This window comes from Dermacentor silvarum, chromosome 8, assembly GCF_013339745.2.
Source record: "Dermacentor silvarum isolate Dsil-2018 chromosome 8, BIME_Dsil_1.4, whole genome shotgun sequence".
NCBI lineage: Eukaryota > Metazoa > Arthropoda > Arachnida > Ixodida > Ixodidae > Dermacentor > Dermacentor silvarum.
The window spans coordinates 156155087-156172265 of NC_051161.1; the positions used below are offsets into that span (position 1 = coordinate 156155087).

The 17179-nt window shown below is 50.6% G+C and overlaps 1 protein-coding gene, 1 long non-coding RNA gene and 1 other non-coding gene across 3 annotated transcripts in view; 1 reads left to right on the forward strand and 2 right to left on the reverse strand.

Annotated features, from left to right (window-relative positions):
* The first annotated feature begins 2696 nt into the window (after positions 1 to 2696).
* The window catches only part of LOC125947444 (uncharacterized), a 313859-nt gene continuing 299376 nt past the window's right edge, over positions 2697 to 17179 (forward strand). Inside the window, exon 1 of the mRNA XM_049672176.1 lies at positions 2697 to 2787. Within this exon, the coding sequence (XP_049528133.1) occupies positions 2715 to 2787 (73 nt within the window). The 5' untranslated portion in view covers positions 2697 to 2714. The remainder of the gene's footprint in view (positions 2788 to 17179) is intronic.
* LOC125947445 (uncharacterized) overlaps positions 2724 to 17179 on the reverse strand; it is a 313443-nt gene continuing 298987 nt past the window's right edge. Inside the window, exon 3 of the long non-coding RNA XR_007468304.1 lies at positions 2724 to 2906. This is a non-coding gene — a long non-coding RNA (uncharacterized LOC125947445). The remainder of the gene's footprint in view (positions 2907 to 17179) is intronic.
* Positions 13487 to 13559, reverse strand: Trnar-ccu (transfer RNA arginine (anticodon CCU)). The gene has a single exon. It is a non-coding gene; the product is annotated as a tRNA-Arg (tRNA).

Below are 17179 nucleotides of genomic sequence, written 5' to 3' on the forward strand. Positions count from 1 at the left end.
GCCTCCGGTACATGCTGCTCGACTTCCGCGTCATGATGTGTCTCATATATATATATGATATATATATATGATATATGATATATATATATATATATATATATATATATATATATATATACAAAAGGACAGGCAAGTCCATAACATCGTCGTCCTCAGTCCAAGCTCGTGCTCTACTTCTTCCACCTTCTTTCAGCGTTGTAACAATATTATTCGGTTATGCAAATGAACTTCAACTGGTGCGTTCGAACCGGCTTGAACCGCTATCTTTTTGCTCCGGAGTTGAACTGTTTTCGAACCGAAACTAAAACCGGAACGAAAACAAAAAAGAATTCGGTTCGACACTCGAGCTGGTTGACGCAACATCAGGCATATTTTTTAAGTTGCTGCATGGACGGGTGTTAAATACAGCTGATTTTCTCATATCTGATGTTCCTATTGAGAGTTCACACAGGGTAATATTTTGTGAACATTGCAAAAAATCACTAAAGAATTCAAATTACCTTAATTTTTTCTACTGCCGTACACTTGTAGTAATTCTGAAGATGCAAAAAATGTGGTGAAGCTAAGTTCTCAGTGGACAGAATTAATTGGTGCCTGCAGAGGTTATTGTATATATGAAACAAAATTATTTGGTCATTAGGGATTTAAATTAACATTGCTGTTATACACAATGTTGCAAAATGTAAAGTGTTTGAATAATGAAATTTAGCTGCTTGCTCCGGGCTACAGCTAGAAGTCACCTTTTTTCTTTCTTCTTTCTTTTTGTTTAAATGAAATGTATGCGATGAAATTAGGACATCGACGAGCGTGCGCGAGCGATACAGTCGGCGTACGAGTTGCAAATAAATATTGGGGGTTTTATTGATCGAAAGAACGTTTAGGTGTCATGCGAAGCTGGCAAAAACCAATAAAGTTTGGCCTCGTAATTATTTTCTTTACCAGAGTTTAATGTGCACTATCAGTCCGAAAGCTGCACGTGCTGTGATACGCGGTCGTAGTCTTGGCCGCTCTGGTTTGCATACGTACCCGCACGTCATTGGACCATTGGTATGGTGGCTAGATGGGTAGGTGTGCAGACCGAGTGTAGTTCACCACTTCTCAGCATCATGACCCAGAAGTGGCGCTGCAGACAGTATGACGGTTCAGCTGCGCGCCACGTCGGCTGCGCTGTGTAGACGAGCAGCGTGTTTGATAGCATCGCTGCCTCTGATTTTAGCTTTGAAGTACGCGTTATAATACCGTTCTGAGCAGTGTAGGCCAAGCCAGAGTGAGGAGTGTCTTGTCGTCGTCTAGTCAGCAAAAACGAAAGGCTGAAGTCAGTTTTCTAGCTTGGTGATTGGTCACAGTTATTGGTATAAACGCGGCGCTCCCGCCCATTGCATTAAAGACGTAGATGCTTTTTTTTTTCATGCATAAAACAATACTGCAGTGGTTTTACTCGGTATATGGAAATGTGTTTACGCGATATTTAGCTAGTGCTAATGATTCAATTTTGAGAAATTTAGTTATTGTGTTTTATTGCTTGACCTGGCGGCATTTTGTCTACTTCCACAAGGAGGGAGCTGACTACTTCTGCAGATTTAATTAACAGTCGTCGCACCACCGTTACCTGGACAAAAACATTTGCTCGCACATATGCTCACACGCTTCCAGGAGGATGACTTTAGTGAGCGTGGTACTGTTTCCGTTTTTCACGCAAACGGAAAACGCGGCAGCCGTTGTACCTTCCACTGATTGCCGTGTCCGGCGGCCGTGAGGAAAAACACACTAGCTGACGATCTCAGCAAGCGTTGTTGTAGAAAACTGAAAGTTGTAGTCGCCATTTGCGCAGGCTTCATTAACATCTCGTTCTGGGAGCTCTCCGCATTCTCAGAACAGCTTTCTGTCTTAATCACCAAGCTGTACCAAGCTGTTGTGATCGCAGTCCCAAAGAATTCTTCGTTTTCCTTTTTTCGGCATCGCTTTAGAGAGGTAGGCAGGAGCACCTGGCAGAATTGATGGCACTGCATCGTTGGTAAGCCATGGATGCTCCCTCGGAATCAGGTCAATTGACATCTCCGTTGATTACATGGGTGAAATCGCGCTGAATGAAGTGTTCTTGAAAGTGTCGCTCGCACACAACTGATGTCAATTGCAGTAGCTTGTGCGCTCGATCAAGGGCCAGTTCCCATTTCTTAACGAGGTCAGGGTCTTTTGGCACCGAAAACAAGGCTATTTTAGGACTCTTTCTCGGATATTTAGAACCTGACTTGCAGTTGCGAGCGAAGCAGTAAATGTTCTTGGTGGTCTTTGGCGGACCAATACCGCCGCTACTCTCGTCGGTCATTTTTCAGACCAGGAACATTCCACATCTCTTAGAAACATTCGAACAGTAAGAGAGGCCCGGAGCTTTTCACATTTCAAGCTGACACGAACAGACTACATAAACTATTCCAATACGGGCTTTATTTTTGCGCGCCGTCTGCCACCTGTAGCAGACGACGCAGGCTGCGCAACCGCTATACTGACCGCAGCGCTAATTTTGCGTCATGACGCGGAGAAGCGGTGAACTACGCTCCAGACGCGCCCGTCGGCGCACCTACCGTACCATTGGCGTTTGGCCTGCTTCGGCGAACGCTTCTGGTGTGCGCGCGGGACGCGGCCGTAGCCTAGGTGTGCCACGACCCCTGCGCGCCGCCGTCCAGTATTACGTCAGGTTCTGCTCGCGTTGCACCATGGCCACATTCAACAGCTTGCAAGATGACCTGGTGAAGTGCCCGTACAACCCGTTCCACAAAGTCAAGAGAGGTCGGCTGAACATACACATGACCAAGTGCCGCAAGGAACACCCTCGGTACCGACTGAAGCCTTGCCCGTTCACCACGGATCACATGGCGCCCGCCAATGATGAGGACTACCAGAGGCACCTCGCCACCTGCCCGGACCGGTCGTCGACATTCTGCACAGCGACCAGTGACGATCCAGACCCACCCTTTGACATTCCTGCGCCGGAAGGGGCAAAGCCATTTGTACCTGAACCAGAAGAACAGTGGGACGTGGGGCCCAGCAGCAGCGGTCGACCAGTCGACCCCTTCCAGCCGGCTGTGCCGCCTATTTTCCGCACAGTACAGGGAATGAAGCCGGCGGAACGGCGACGCCACTACCAGTCGCTAAATGCGAGCGGCCCTCCGGTGGTATACGTGCCTGGGCAGTATCCGCAAATGGAAGTGGCCCCCATGCCGAGGTACTACGTACCGGGCCTCGAAAACAGGTACCGAGCCAGTGAACAAGGTGAACGGGTGCGCAATCTGGCAGACGTACTCCTGGACGACGAACCCGGGGCCGTTCAGCCGCCAACCATGCAGGCCATCCAGACCCGCGCCGTGCAGGTTACCCAGCCTGAGACTGTCCAAGCCAGGCAGCATCGAGCAGCCCAGTTCTGGGCCCCGCAGGTTCTGGATAACCCGCCTGCGCCGGGTTCCACCGTCGACATGGACGCGCTTGCCAGGAGGATGATGGGGCTCGGCCGTGCCCGACCGCAGCCGGAGTACTACTGAGCCCCTGCAAAAGTGGTGCTGTACTGCTTTTGCTTCTCAAGCCAAACTGGTCTTTTTTTTATTTTTATTTTATTTTGACCTATTTAACTTCTTGCTGGTGCCTTTACTTCTTTGTTACCTCTTTAAACCAGACTTGTAAAGAGTGTGTCACTAACATAAAAGCTTCAATAAAGTGCCGTTTCCACCCAGAAATTGTACTAATTGTTTAGTATCACTATGTCCAATTCTCTTCAGGAACTCCATTACATTCCCACTAAATTCTGGAGAGTTGAGATGTCCGTAATTCCACTCCTTTCAACTTCTTGGAATGACCATTCCCATCCCTGGAATGGCTGTGCTCGTCCATGCCATTTCTTTTAATTCCAGTAAATGAAAAGCTTTGTTTTACTACGTGCACATGTGTGCCTAGTAACAAAAAATTGTCGCAGTTTCACCTGAAAGGCGAAGCATCAATTGCGATAGCAAATTTGTAGAGAGCTATACGGAGTAATGATAGTAGCTTTATCAGCTGTATAAACTTGGACATGCAGCAGCACCGGCAACACGCAGAACTGTTGTCGACGCCGTCGGCGTTTTGCCCACATTCGCACAAAATGCGTGCGGCGTTGGTGACTGTTGCCGGAGCCTCTGATATAAATAGGTACTTGGTGCCGCAGCTAAACGGCCCCTCCCTTCCCCCCCCCCCCCCCACGGCCTTTCGTGCGTCAGAAGAAGGCGCGTTTGCTCTACATATATGGTGATTGTAAAGGAGGAAAGAGACGCCTACTTCTGCAGCCCTTAAGGGAGCACGGCACAGAACGCGCGTTTGTTCTCCGCCGTGCGTTCACTCCCCGTGAAAGCACGCGTCCCTCGCGCCCTTTCACTCGCACATACAGCGTTCGGCGGCGCGCGGCGACGATTTCATCTCCATTGACGTCATACGGAACCTCACGGCGACGGCGACGGCGACGGCAATGGCGACGCCGACGGCAGAAATCTGCTTTGGAGTGTCCATATAATTGCTATCGCAATAAAAAGAAAACATTTTTAAATGGACACTGAACAAAAATATAAAAAATCAGGAATGTAGACAAATTCGACTCGGTAGACGTTCCTATACGCAGCGTTTATTTCACATATTATTGCGATAGCAATTATATGGGCACTCCAAAGCGGATTTCTGCCGTTGGCGTCGTCGGCGCCGTCGCCGTGAGGTTCCGTATGACGTCAACAGCGATGAAATCGTCGCCGCACTCCGGACGCTGTATGTGCGAGTGAAAGGGCGCGAGGGACGCGTGCCTTCACGGGAAGCGAACGCACGTCGGAGAGCAAACGCGCGTTCTGCGCCGTGCTACCTGAAGGGCTGCAGAATTAAGCGTCTCTTTCCTCCTTTACAATCACCATATATAGAGAGAGCAAACGTGACCTCTTCTATCGCGCGAAAGGCCATGGGGGGACGGGAGGGGAGGCGACGTTTAGCTGCGGCACCAAATGCGTATTCATATAAAAACGTTGCGAGGCGAGAAGGTGGGTAAGATTTCCGACGCTGATCGACGAGCGTCCCATTCTGATCTCGTCGAAAACCTCCGAGCCGCCCCGAGAGGCACCGGCAACACTAACCAACGCCGCGCGCGTTCGGTGCAAACGCGGGCAAAACACCGACGGCGTCGACAACAGTTCTGCGCGTTTCTGGTGCTGCTGCATGTCCAAGTTTATACAGCTGATAAAACCACTATCCTTACTCCGTATAGCTCTCTACCAATTTGCTATCGCAATTGATGCTTACATTTTTTTTACGGATGACTGTATCTTTGGTTGATTGTGAGCGCGCGGCGGCTCACGCCTGCCAGCGCGGGGCTGGGCGCCGACCACCGGGACGTCATGTGTACTGGCTTGCAGCAGCAGCGGCAGCAGCGGCGGCGGCATGCGTTGTTGTAACAAGGCGTTGAAGTTGTTTCGAAATTGTTCGTGTTTAACTTTCTGGACACTGTACAGAAACATGGCGGTGATTTGCACGTTGTGTCGAAGTCGACAATATACACACGCCGATACAGGAAGTCGACCCTTGCGCAATAATAGCACGGAGGAATGAAAAAGCTAAGGAGAGGCCCTGCCCCCTCCGCGCGCTAGGAGAAAAGTGAGGAAGTGACGTAGTCATGGTATTTTTAATTTTCTCACGATTTTTGCGCTGTAGCGGTCATGTTGTCGTGGCACATTGGCGGTTTTGTTATGGTGTGTGCGCTCACACGTGTTGCGCCGTAGGTTTCGTACCGTGGCAAGAGTTCGGTGGCTACAGTAGCAAGGGCGTCGTGTACGTGGCAGGTTTGCGTTAGTCTCCGTGTTTTGTTCCGCTGTTTTATCTGGACCGTGCTCTCCCGCATGTTGCTGTGGCTAGGTTGGACTGAAGGAACTCAAACGCGTGAGATGAATGCGCATGCAATGCGGTACGCAATGTACCGCGCCACGGTATATAGAGCGTCCTGAGGGACATTCAAGAATCTTACTGCTGTTGGCGGGTCGCCTATAGAAGGTTTGAGGTACCTTCAAGAATCTTATTGGTGTGTGAAGCATGCCCATAGAGCGTGTCCTGAGGGACCTTCAGGAATCTTATTGGTGTCGGAAGGGCGCCCATAAGATTTCTTTAAGGACCGTCAAGAACTCTATATGTCATCAAGAGATCGCTCTGACGAATTTTTTAACAGCGAAGCTGTATAAGCCCAGCCGTAATTTGTGGTGCGTAGCAAGAAACTACCAAGAAAGAAACTTTCGTGCCAAGGCGGGATTGGAGCCCGCGTACCCCCGGTCCCAAGGCGAGCGTCGTAACCACTAGGCTATACAGCCACTCCTGCGAGGATGCATTTATGCGAACCATATGACTGCGTTCGAGCGTCGTCGTCTTCGTGCACAGCTGGCGCGTTCGTACGTTCGGCTCTGCGAGGTGAAGAGGTTTTGCGCGCTATGAGAGCGAGAGAGATAGAGATACAACTTTATTCGTCAGAGTGGGGAGCTAGTTCATGGGCTCCTCAGGAAGGCCAGATGGCCGCCAGGCGATGCGTGACGGCGACCTCTTCGGCTCGCTCCACGGCTCGGAGTTGTACGTCCGGACTGGAGCTAAGCAGCACTTCCTCCCACGATGAAGGTGAGGGAGAGGCCAGGAGATCGGGTGGAGGGGGATCCTCTTCGCAGTCCCAGAGGATGTGACTGAGCGTAGCTAGCTCGCCGCACAGGTGACAGTACGGACTTAATCTATCCGGGTAAATGTGAGAGTATACGTAGGGGTTCGGATATGAGTATGTCTGTAACCTGCGCCAGGTGACCTCCTGACCCTTGGTTAGTTTACTGTGTGGTGCGGGCCTAGTGTGTCGTATAAGACGGTAGTACTGGGCTATGTCGTGATATGAGTGCAGGACTTCGTTTGAGGTCTCCGGGTACGGGAGGCCCACCGCTCGGCTGACGAATCCTCGAGCCGCTTCGTTCCCTGGATTGCCCGCGTGAGCCGGGACCCATATCAACTCTACTGAGCGTGGTTCTCCACTGTTTTGTAGTGACTGTAGGAGCTTTAGTGTAGTGTGTGCCACTATTCCTCGCGCAAAGTTTGTTATGGCGGTTTTGGAGTCGCTCATAACTATACAGGCGTCAGTTGAGGCCACGGCTAACGCAATGGCGGCTTCTTCTGCTTCGGTGGGTGTGGCAGCGCTTAGCGAGCTTGAAGTTGTCTGTGCCATGAGTCCTGGGCCTGGAACGGCGTAAACGGCGTAGGTGTGGGGTCGATCAGAGTGCTGGGCTGCGTCGACGTACGCCACAGCGGAGTTGGTCCCGTACGTCTTGTGTAGTGCCTGGGCCCTCGCTCTTCTTCTGCCGTCGTGGTGGCCGGCGAGTGTGTTTTATGATGAACATGCGCCTGATGTGTGGTGGGATGGTGGCAGGGTCGCTGCCCATCGGGGACTCTCTGAGGCCCATTCGAGCGAGGATCCAGCGGCCGGTCTTGCTACCTTGAAGACGGTGAACTTTTGATGTGCTTCAATGAGTTCTTCGATGGTGTTGTGAACTCCCAGTTGAAGAAGTTTCTCGGTGGAGGTGTGTCTTGGTAAGCCGAGGGCTACCTTGTATGCGTGTCGTATAATGCAGTCGAGGCGAGCTCGTTCTGTCTTCTGTAAGTGTAGGTATGGTAGTGCATAGGTGAGACGGCTGACGACAAAGGCTTAGACGAGTTGGAGCAGGTCCTTCTCTTTCATGCCCTGCTTACGCGCGCTCACTCTGTGCAGCAGTCTCGTGGTCTGGTTCACCGTCATCTGGAGCCGGTCAATGGTGATGCCGTTCCGCCGGTTCTGCTGCAGTATCATGCCCAGTACTCGTATGTCCTCGACGTGGGTGACTGGCTGCTGGTTTACGCGTATCGTGATGTGAGGTGGGGGTGACTTGTGCTTGCTTCGGTCGGGTGGTCGGATCAGGAGGAGCTCCGACTTGTGCTGCGAGCACTCTAATCCCGCTGCCTTCAGGTGTTGCACGACGATGTCGGTGGCGTGTTCGAGCGTTTCTTCAACTGTGCCGTCCGACCCTTCACACGTCCAGAGCGTGATGTCGTCGGCGTATAGCGTGTGTCTGAGTCCCGGGACTTCACTCAGTTTCGGAGGGAGGGTGCGCATTGCGAGGTTCAGTAGGAATGACGACAGGACTGCGCCTTGCGGCGTGCCTCTGTTCCCGAGCCGGATGGGAGCGGAGCGCAGGTCCCCGACCGCGAGCTCGACCATCCTGCCTGTGAGGAACGACCTGATATAGTTGTAGGTTCGTTTGCCGGGTTGCAAGTCGGCTAAGCTCTCGAGCACGGCCGCGTGGAGTACATTGTCAAAAGCCTTATGGACGTCCAGACTCAGTAGAGCTTTCGTGCTCGAACCACTGTCTGGATGCAAGAGGTCGTGGTGTAATTGAAGGAGGACGTCCTGGGTAGACAAGTGTGCCCGAAAACCGAGCATCGTGGGCGGTCGAAGATCCTGTTCCTCAGCAAAGTTCTGTAAGCGGGAGAATATTACATGCTCCATGAGCTTGCCTAGGCAGGAGGTAAGTGAAATGGGGCGAAGATTCTCTAGGTTCAGTTTCTTGCCCGGTTTTGGTATGAACGCCACCCGTGCGTGTTTCCACTCAGGAGGTAAACGATCGGTATGCCAGCACTCGTTCATGTATTCGGTTATTGCTCTCACGGGCTTCGGGTCGAGGTTACGCAGCGCCTTGTTCGTAACCCCGTCGGGGCCCGGCGCTGACGTCGTGTGCAGCTTGTGTGGCGCAGCGCAGACCTCTGCCTCCGAAATGTCAGCGTCCAGTTGTTCGTTGGGAGCTCCGACGTAGTGTGGCAAGTGCATATCGCTCTGGCTCGAGGTGTTAATGTACCGGCTGGCGAGCTCCGCAAGTAGCTCCGCGTCGGTACCTGGGAATTGGTGTATAATTTTCGTCAGTTGATTACGTGCCGCCGACTTGGTATTGCCGGGATCCAGGAGGTGTCGCAGCAGGTGCCATGTTTTTTTGCAGCCCAGCTGGCCGTTGAGGCTGTTGCAGATCTGGCCCCACTGCTGATGCTCCATTGTAGAGGTGTGAGCTTCGATCTCCCGTTCGAGCTTCGCTATGCGCCGTCGCAGCTTGTTGTTGTGACGTTGGCGCTGCCACCTATGCTTGAGGCTTTCACGTGCTTCCCACATGTGCAAGAGGCGGGAATCTGTCGATGGCTGCTCTTGAGGCGCTACCACATCGTACGTCGTCGAAGTCACGTCGCGGCTCAGTGACCTGATCCATTCGTTGAGATCCGATGTGGAGTCGGGCGCTGTTTCTTCGCGTAGCTGACGGAATTTATCCCACTTCGTAATGCGGGCCGAGGCCGTCTTCGCCCTGCTGGCGGCCGTTCAAAAGACAGTGACAAAATGTAATGATCGCTGCCGACCGTGTGGCCTGTATTCTGCCACCGGGCTCCCGGTATATTCTTGCAAAGGGAGAGGTCTGGCGTGGTGTCTCTGCACACACTGCTACCAACCCGTGTTGGTTGTTGTGGGTCGTTGAGTATAGTAAGCCCTAGATCTTGAGCAGTCTCCCATAATCGGGTGCCCTTGCGGTCGGGTTTTGGGTAACCCCACTCTAGATGTTTGGCGTTGAACTCGCCCAAAATCAGTAATTGCGCTTCTTTGGCCAGCAGAGACGCTTTGCGGAGGACTAGTGGGATGTCAGTGCCCTTGTCTCGTGGTGAGTTGTAAATGCTGAAGACGAAGAGCGGGCTGTCTCCCCTTCTCCTCGGCAGTATTTCAAGGAGTGTGTGTTGAATGTCTGTGCCTTCAATTTCGTGTTGTGTGGCTGTAAGGTTGCGGTGTACAAGCATGGCCCTGTTGGGGTGAGGCCCGTTGGCCGGTCCTAGCTGATTGTATGGAGTGTAACCTGGTAGTTTTCCGGGAGTGTTTGTCTCTTGTAGTGCTATGATGTCTGGTGTGTCTTGCGTGTTGTGTTGTATGTGAAGCTGCAAGTGCCCCCGCTTAGTGCGGTAGCTCCTGCAGTTCCACTGCCATACTGTCAGGGTTGTTCGTGGGGCCATGTTACGTTTGTGGCGGTGTGAGGCCCTGCCTGGCGGGCTGGCGTTGGTGTGTGGCTGGCTTCTTACAGATTTCCTCTAAGATGTAGTTTTGGCTGGTGTCTGTCGTTTCTTGTAGTGCGGCGAGCTGTGTGCTGTGTTTGGCTTGTGTAGGCTACAAGTGGTCAGCTTCACCGCAGTCGAAGCCGATGATCGGGTGTGCGCCATACATCCGACTTCCGAGGGGGCGGGCGTCTGTCGTCGACTGCTTGCTCCGAACGATGGGCAAATGGAGTGGCATGAACAACGGGCGGCGGTGTACACCCAGCGACGTAGTACGGTATCGGCTGCGTCGACTGAACTGACACCGTAGGAGGAGCACTAACGAACAGCGGCGGAGAGGAAGCAAGGCGCTTCAGCGCTTCCGCGTAGGTCGCACGGGGGTATTCAGGAGGTACTGGCAGGTAGCACATGGGTAGAAAGGCCAAAGTTCAAAAGAGTTTTGTTGTCGCGTACGGTAACCACAGTGTGCGGGAGGACGACAGAGTGTGTCAGGATAACATCGAGAATCGGGGAAACAACGTATTCACCATCGCACACAGGAGGAGAGGGACTTAATGGGACGTACGTGGAGGCTTGCTGTGGCAGGTGGAGGAACTCGACCGAACATAAGCGGCTGCGAGTGTCCGATAGTACGTGGGCGTCAAAGGGGAGTTCCAGTTGGAAAACACCTGTGGAGCAGTCGATAAGGGCTGAGTGCGTCGAGAGAAAGTCTAGGCCGAGGATCACGTCGTGGGGACACTGCGCAAGCACGGCAAACAACCCAATTTTCTGATGGCCAGCAATGCACACTCGGGCAGTGCACATTCCAAAAACCGCAGACGAGCTGCCATCAGCGACCCGTACAGTGCTCTGAATCACGGGCGCAATCACTTTGCGGAGCTAGGTACGGAGAGCAGCGCTCATTATTGTGTCTATGACGGCCGTAACGGTAACGTCGTCCACTTGAATGTCCAGAAGGTTTCGGCGCGTAGGTACAATCAACAGATGATTTTAATTCCGGCTCACTGATGCAGCGCGACCTCCTGGAGCTGCACGGCTTAATTTTCCGGAGCGTAGGTGCCAGGCCGCGCAGGGGACGATGACCGGTATGGTCGTGGCGATCGAGATCGACGGCCTTGTGGGGACGGTGAGCGGCTAAACTTGGAGCGTGGAACATCGGCATCGGAAGAATCGGAAGCATGTGGATCAGAGCGAAGGGAAAACTGTCGAATGCTGTCTTCAGGACGACGCCAAGAACCAATGCTCCAGTTTGAAGGCGACGGCCAGCTACTGCGGCAGTGACGGGCAATGTGCCCAACGTGAGAGCAGTTGAAACATATCGGACGGTCGTATGCCGTCCTCCAGTCAGCCGGGTTTCTGTAGCGCGAAGGGTAGACTTGTTCTGGGTGATATTTGCAGGGGTACGTTCGGGTGCACGGATGGAAGAGACGGCCGATGATAATCCCATGTTCGCGAATTCCTGGTGGACGACTGCTTGTATGAGCGACACGGTGGGCCGGTTAGCTGACTGAACGTCTGGAAGAACGGCCGTAGGAGCTAGTGCTTCGAGCTCGCGGCGGACAATGCGCGTTACATCTTCCGACTCTGTAGCCTGTGCAGGCATCGGTGGGTCGATCTTCGCATGATGATGGGGCGGCGGTGTTAGGTAGCCGAAGGAACGGGCGGGTGATGCGGCGACTCTTCGCTTGTTCAAAGCGTTGGTATTCCTTAACTATGGCGTCGACCGTCGTACAGTCTTTAAATACAAGTATATCAAACGCGTCGTCGGCTATTCCTTTTAAAATGGGCGAAATCTTGTCAGCTTCGGTAATTTTTGCGTCAGCTGTTCGATACAGTACGTCCTGTATGTACGAAATGTACGATTCAGTGGTCGTCTGGACACGAGATCCCCGCTCCTTTTTAGCGGCCTGCTGACGGCCAAATGATCTACCGAACAACTCACGCAGCTTCACCTTGCAAGCGTCCCAACTTGTAAGATATTCTTCATGCGTCCGGTACCACACGCGTGCCGTTCCTTTCAGATAGAATATCACGTTGGCTAACGTCACCGTGTGGTCCCACCTGTTGTGGTTGCTGACGCGTTCGTACATGTCGATACACTCTTCGACCTCCAAGCCATCCGTACCAGAAAAGGTTCCCGGGTCTTGTGGGTGCAAAAGAATCACAGGAGCCGGTGGCTGCTGCACCGTCGGCACTTCGCTGGTCATCGCGGAGCAACCAAGACGGCGAGCTGCTTCGAAGTTCCGTGCTTGGTTGACGGAGCCGGCACGTTGGCAGGTTTACCCAGCACCTCCACCAAAAGATGTTACGGGAATAACGTTTATTTAGAAATGATAACTATATACAAGGTTTAGACAAGCAGCGGCGACGGATGCAAGGCTGTCGCGCGCGCCTCTGCATGGCCACTTCGTCGCCGTCGGCAGTAGCAGCCCCTTCACAGTCTCGTGGCAATATATATATATATATATATATATATATATATATATATATATATATATATATATATATATATATATACTTATGCCACATACCCAGTCCTGCATAGTTAACCATGTCGGCGTCAAATAGGTTCGTTGAAGATCACCACATTGGTACACAGAGCCACGTGCCTGCAGTGACCCAAGTTGGTCGGACGGTTGGTTTTGAACCCTAGCTGCTGCCTTACAGCAGCCCGACGCTACCCATTCGGCCGTACTAAACGTACCATGGACCACCCAGAGATCCAGGTTTGCGGGAAAACGGTTAGAGACCGACGTAGATAGATACATAGATATATAGATAGATAGTTGATAGATAGCCCTCGGTAAGTGCGTGAATTAAACCATAGTCCCTCAATACTTTTTCATTAAGGGACCATGATTAAACTAAGAATGCTAATGGCGCATTATTATTTTTCGCAGACGAACAGCGCCTGGGAAGTCCGCAGGATGCGTGCGAGCAAATGATAATACGAGGGACGTCCATAGGAGACACTCGGCACATCTGCTGGGCACCGTGCGTGCATACGCTGGATGTCACAAGGGCGGTGTGATAGCAGCCAGCCAGGGCCACTAGCGGCACTCGTCTAGCCCGCCTGCAGCAATGTCATTGCCTACGGCCGACGTTCATGCCCTATGCGCCGCTCTCGGCTAGCGAATGTTCTACCGGTTCCCTCCTCCCTGCTTCTTTCCGACGCCTTGTCCTGGAGGCAGCTGGCGCCGTTCGCGCCGCCGTCGTGTTGGCAACTCTCCCGGCCTCTTTATTTCTGGACCGGTTCCCACGCGCCTAACGCCGTTATCGTGGAAAGTGAGCATTGGCGCTGGCTGAGAGAGAGAAAAAAAAAAAAGAAAGTTGTATAACACTGGAAAAAAAAAAAGAAAAAACTTACCCCTGGCGGGACTCGAACCCGCAATCCCCGGTTTAGGAGACCGATGCCTTATCCATTAGGCCACAGGGGCGCAACGAAGACGGTGCACTAGGAATGCTACTTATGGGTTAAGCGGAGCGAATTCAGCTGACGGATTCGTCGCGTGGCATGAAATGCTGCGCTCGTGCTATCCGGACTCGCACTTCAAGCTTTTAAGGCAAGCTTCGGGACTGACGACCAACCTTATTGGACGACACCAACCGAGTTTACTTGAACCCGTTCGGTGTTATTGCGATGGGGAGACTTCGCTACTGCTCGTACTACGTGGCTTCGATCGATCGATATTCCACATCCCAGCATATAATGCATGCGTGGCTATCCTTCGCCTGTGGAAAATACTAGTTCAACAATGGTGTTAACCTTTATGGAAGTGCAGCTATGTCACATTTGAGTGCGCGTTGCCCATACATTTCGGTATTTTGTGCGCATCTGGACGAACATATGAGCAGTAACATTGCGATCGTACAGCTCGATACCTTTGCCATGTAAAGACTACGAAGAACTAGGTTCGATCACAAGAGGTTCTGTTCGTTGCTGAAAAGGCTATGCTAAGGTCGCTCGAATGTGCATCGATTCCCTTCAACGCCCCCCCACGCAAATGTACTCACTCAGGCCATGCACGCATACGCACCCATGATATTCTAGGCCACTCTACCCATGAAACCAGTGAACACTTTTGAAAAGCTGCCGCGTTTTGATCATCATTGACGTCACAGCAAAATACCTGATCTACTTTGAGAAACACTTTCAATGCAAGAACGCTTCTTATGATGTTTTTCGCGTATTTGAAATGAATAACACTGCACGAAAAGTATTCTGATATTACCTTTGAAGAATGGGCAGAAATACTGCCGGCAGCGGTGCTGTACATGCTGCAACGAAATAACTCGTTAATTTAGAGCAGTAGCGCACCCAGGATCTCTGCCAGGCGGGGGGGGGGGGGGGGGGGGGGGGTTGACAGTTTGCCAATACCATCTAAACAGCACTAATTTCGATTATTTCACGGGAAATTGTCAAAAAATGCGCTCTTTGCGAGTGTGCAGTCGATTGCGCGTCTTACATCTTAGTTGCAGCACGCCAAATGCATAAGGAAAGAAAGGGGGTTAAACAAAAGGGGGGGGGGGGGGGGGTTAAGTCGGCCTCAGGGGGGGTTACAACCCCCGAATCCCCCCCCCCCCCCGTCGGTGCGCCACTGATTTAGAGATATTCAGGTTGCTCAGGGTTGCTCAATATGTGATCTGATGAACTTTAAATTGCAACAAATGCAAATAAACACATGTTGGCTGGTACTTTATTTTATTGCAGGCATTCTGTGTTATAACATTGTCAGGTAAATTCATTCAAAGTTGGTCACTGCTGTCCTTGAAAAAACTGCTGGAATGAATGATTACTTCAAACAGTTATATCGTCATATATTGTGCAAGCTTTTACACCATGTGGTAAAAGTGCTAAAGTGCCAAGTACACTTTTTGTGAGACAACTTTATCTAATCAGGGGACGTATTTTCGGAATGTCAGTTTCAGAAATACGACTTGCAGTGCGAATTTATTGGCTGGTTGAGCCAAAACTGGATGGGCTATATAGTAATTCGTTGAAAGTGATAGTCCAAGAGTAGTTGGACTATTCTTGGACTGACATTCTTGGACTATTCTTGGACAGCGGAATAATTCACATTCTTATTATTCACATTTATTATTCTTAAAGCCAGTACACACACAGTTGGTCAGACCAGTTGCTCCAGTCAGCAACTGGAATCAGTTAATCTGACCGTCGAATTTCATGAGACCAGGAAACAGACTACTGGAACCGAGGCCAGTCCCAACTGCCACAATTTGCAGCTGGAACCTACCTAAACTAGTACAAGCTGCTATCAGAAGTGTGTCTTATAGACCATTCTGATCAGTATGGGCTGGATCTCAACCTAAAGTAAAGTTTTAAACACAGTATGTCTTCCTATAAAACATCGAATCAATACTAATATGGAAGTCACCTGCGTGGATGTGTACTGATAAATTATGATTCAGAAGCATGCTGGAAGGTTTCGCACATGGAATCACTGCAATGGCATTATAATGTCCTCCCGAACTTTGGACAGATCATGATGCAATATGCACCAACTTCCCATAGAAAGATGTTGCACTTCGAAGTTTTTGTTATATATCTGCCACACAATTAAACATGCATTGACAAAGACATTTAGGTAAAACAACCTTACTACGTGTCATATAAAAAAGATAAAAGCTGAACGTACTAATGCTGTATAAATGTTTAATTAATTTCTCACACCGTTAATTGGATTAACATGCTACCAAAACAAGTGCTAGAATTAAGAGGTATTTCAGTTGCCCTGTGCGGCGTGGAAGATATTTTAGAATGAATTAAATTTGTTCGCTCTTGTCTTTTTTATTCTTTTTGTGAGTGCCAGAAATGTTTATCAGAGATGTTTAATTTCGTATTCACCCATTGCTTCACATAAGCTTATGTTTATCTTGGTGGCTAATGATGTTGATGCAACTAGTAAGATGTAATTAATGTTGCAACATAAAAATATGATTTCTTTGCTGTCTGTAAATTTTCCTGTTGTCGCATAAGTACACACTTTTAATTATCGGTAAAATTCCTTCCCAAGGACCTTTGCTGCCTCACACTTATGTTTTCATAGTCACTGTGATGATGTAACACAGATCAAGTAATCAATGCAACTTCCCATGCGCTTTGGTGCTAGTACATAAGTATGATGTAGGCAGCGTTTGTGCCCTACCTACACAGGACAGCTCACTGCCTTAAAAAGATTGCTAGTTGCATCAACAAAGTTTTTTCAGCTCCAGAAAAACTTAGCAGAGTGTATCGGTTGACAGACCCGTGCTGAAAATCTATGCTTGAGTGTTCCCCGAGACATCGAAATCCTTTTGTGGATTGTGAGGAGGCAGTGGTGTACGAGTTGCGACTGTCCTGTGGTAAGGAGTACATAGGACAGACAGGACGGTGTCTTAATGACTGCCTAAGAGAGTATAGCTCAAATGTGAAAAATTACCGTGACGGTCATCTGTCTGTTCACTGTCATGTATGCGGCTGCCAGGCACAGAGATGTGAAATTTTTGAGGCACCGGCTATAAATCGTAGTGGTCAAAGCTGTGTAAGCGCCCCGTTTATGAACCTGCTAGATAAAGCAATGGCCTCCTTGGAAAGCTCAGTTTGACGTATTGATCAGGCATGGCACTATTGTGCATGGCGTATATAAAGGTAGTTATTTTTGGGAGTAAATTGTTGAAGTTAGCCCACGGTTTTGTCGGTGTCTCCCTTTTGTCCTCGTCCGCTGGCTTTAAAAATGTTATCCAGGTCACGAAATGTTTTGTTTATGCACTACACTGTTCAGAAGCCATGCCGAAATGTAAACAGCAGTCCGGGAGAATGCATGCTGTGAGACGTCGACGCAGTGATGTCGCGAGGCAGAAGAGGAGAGGTGCGTGCAAGACAAAAGTACGGCGTGAGAGGCAGTTATAAGACCGAGTATTATTCGCCCGTTTCATTCCTGCAGTCTTTGACGAAATGCAAACCACCACGTGCGTACGTGCTTTCGTATGCAGGTATTCTCATGCGCACTTGCTCTATTCAGCAAGGCAGTAGCCACGGTCAGCAAAGTCTGGGAGG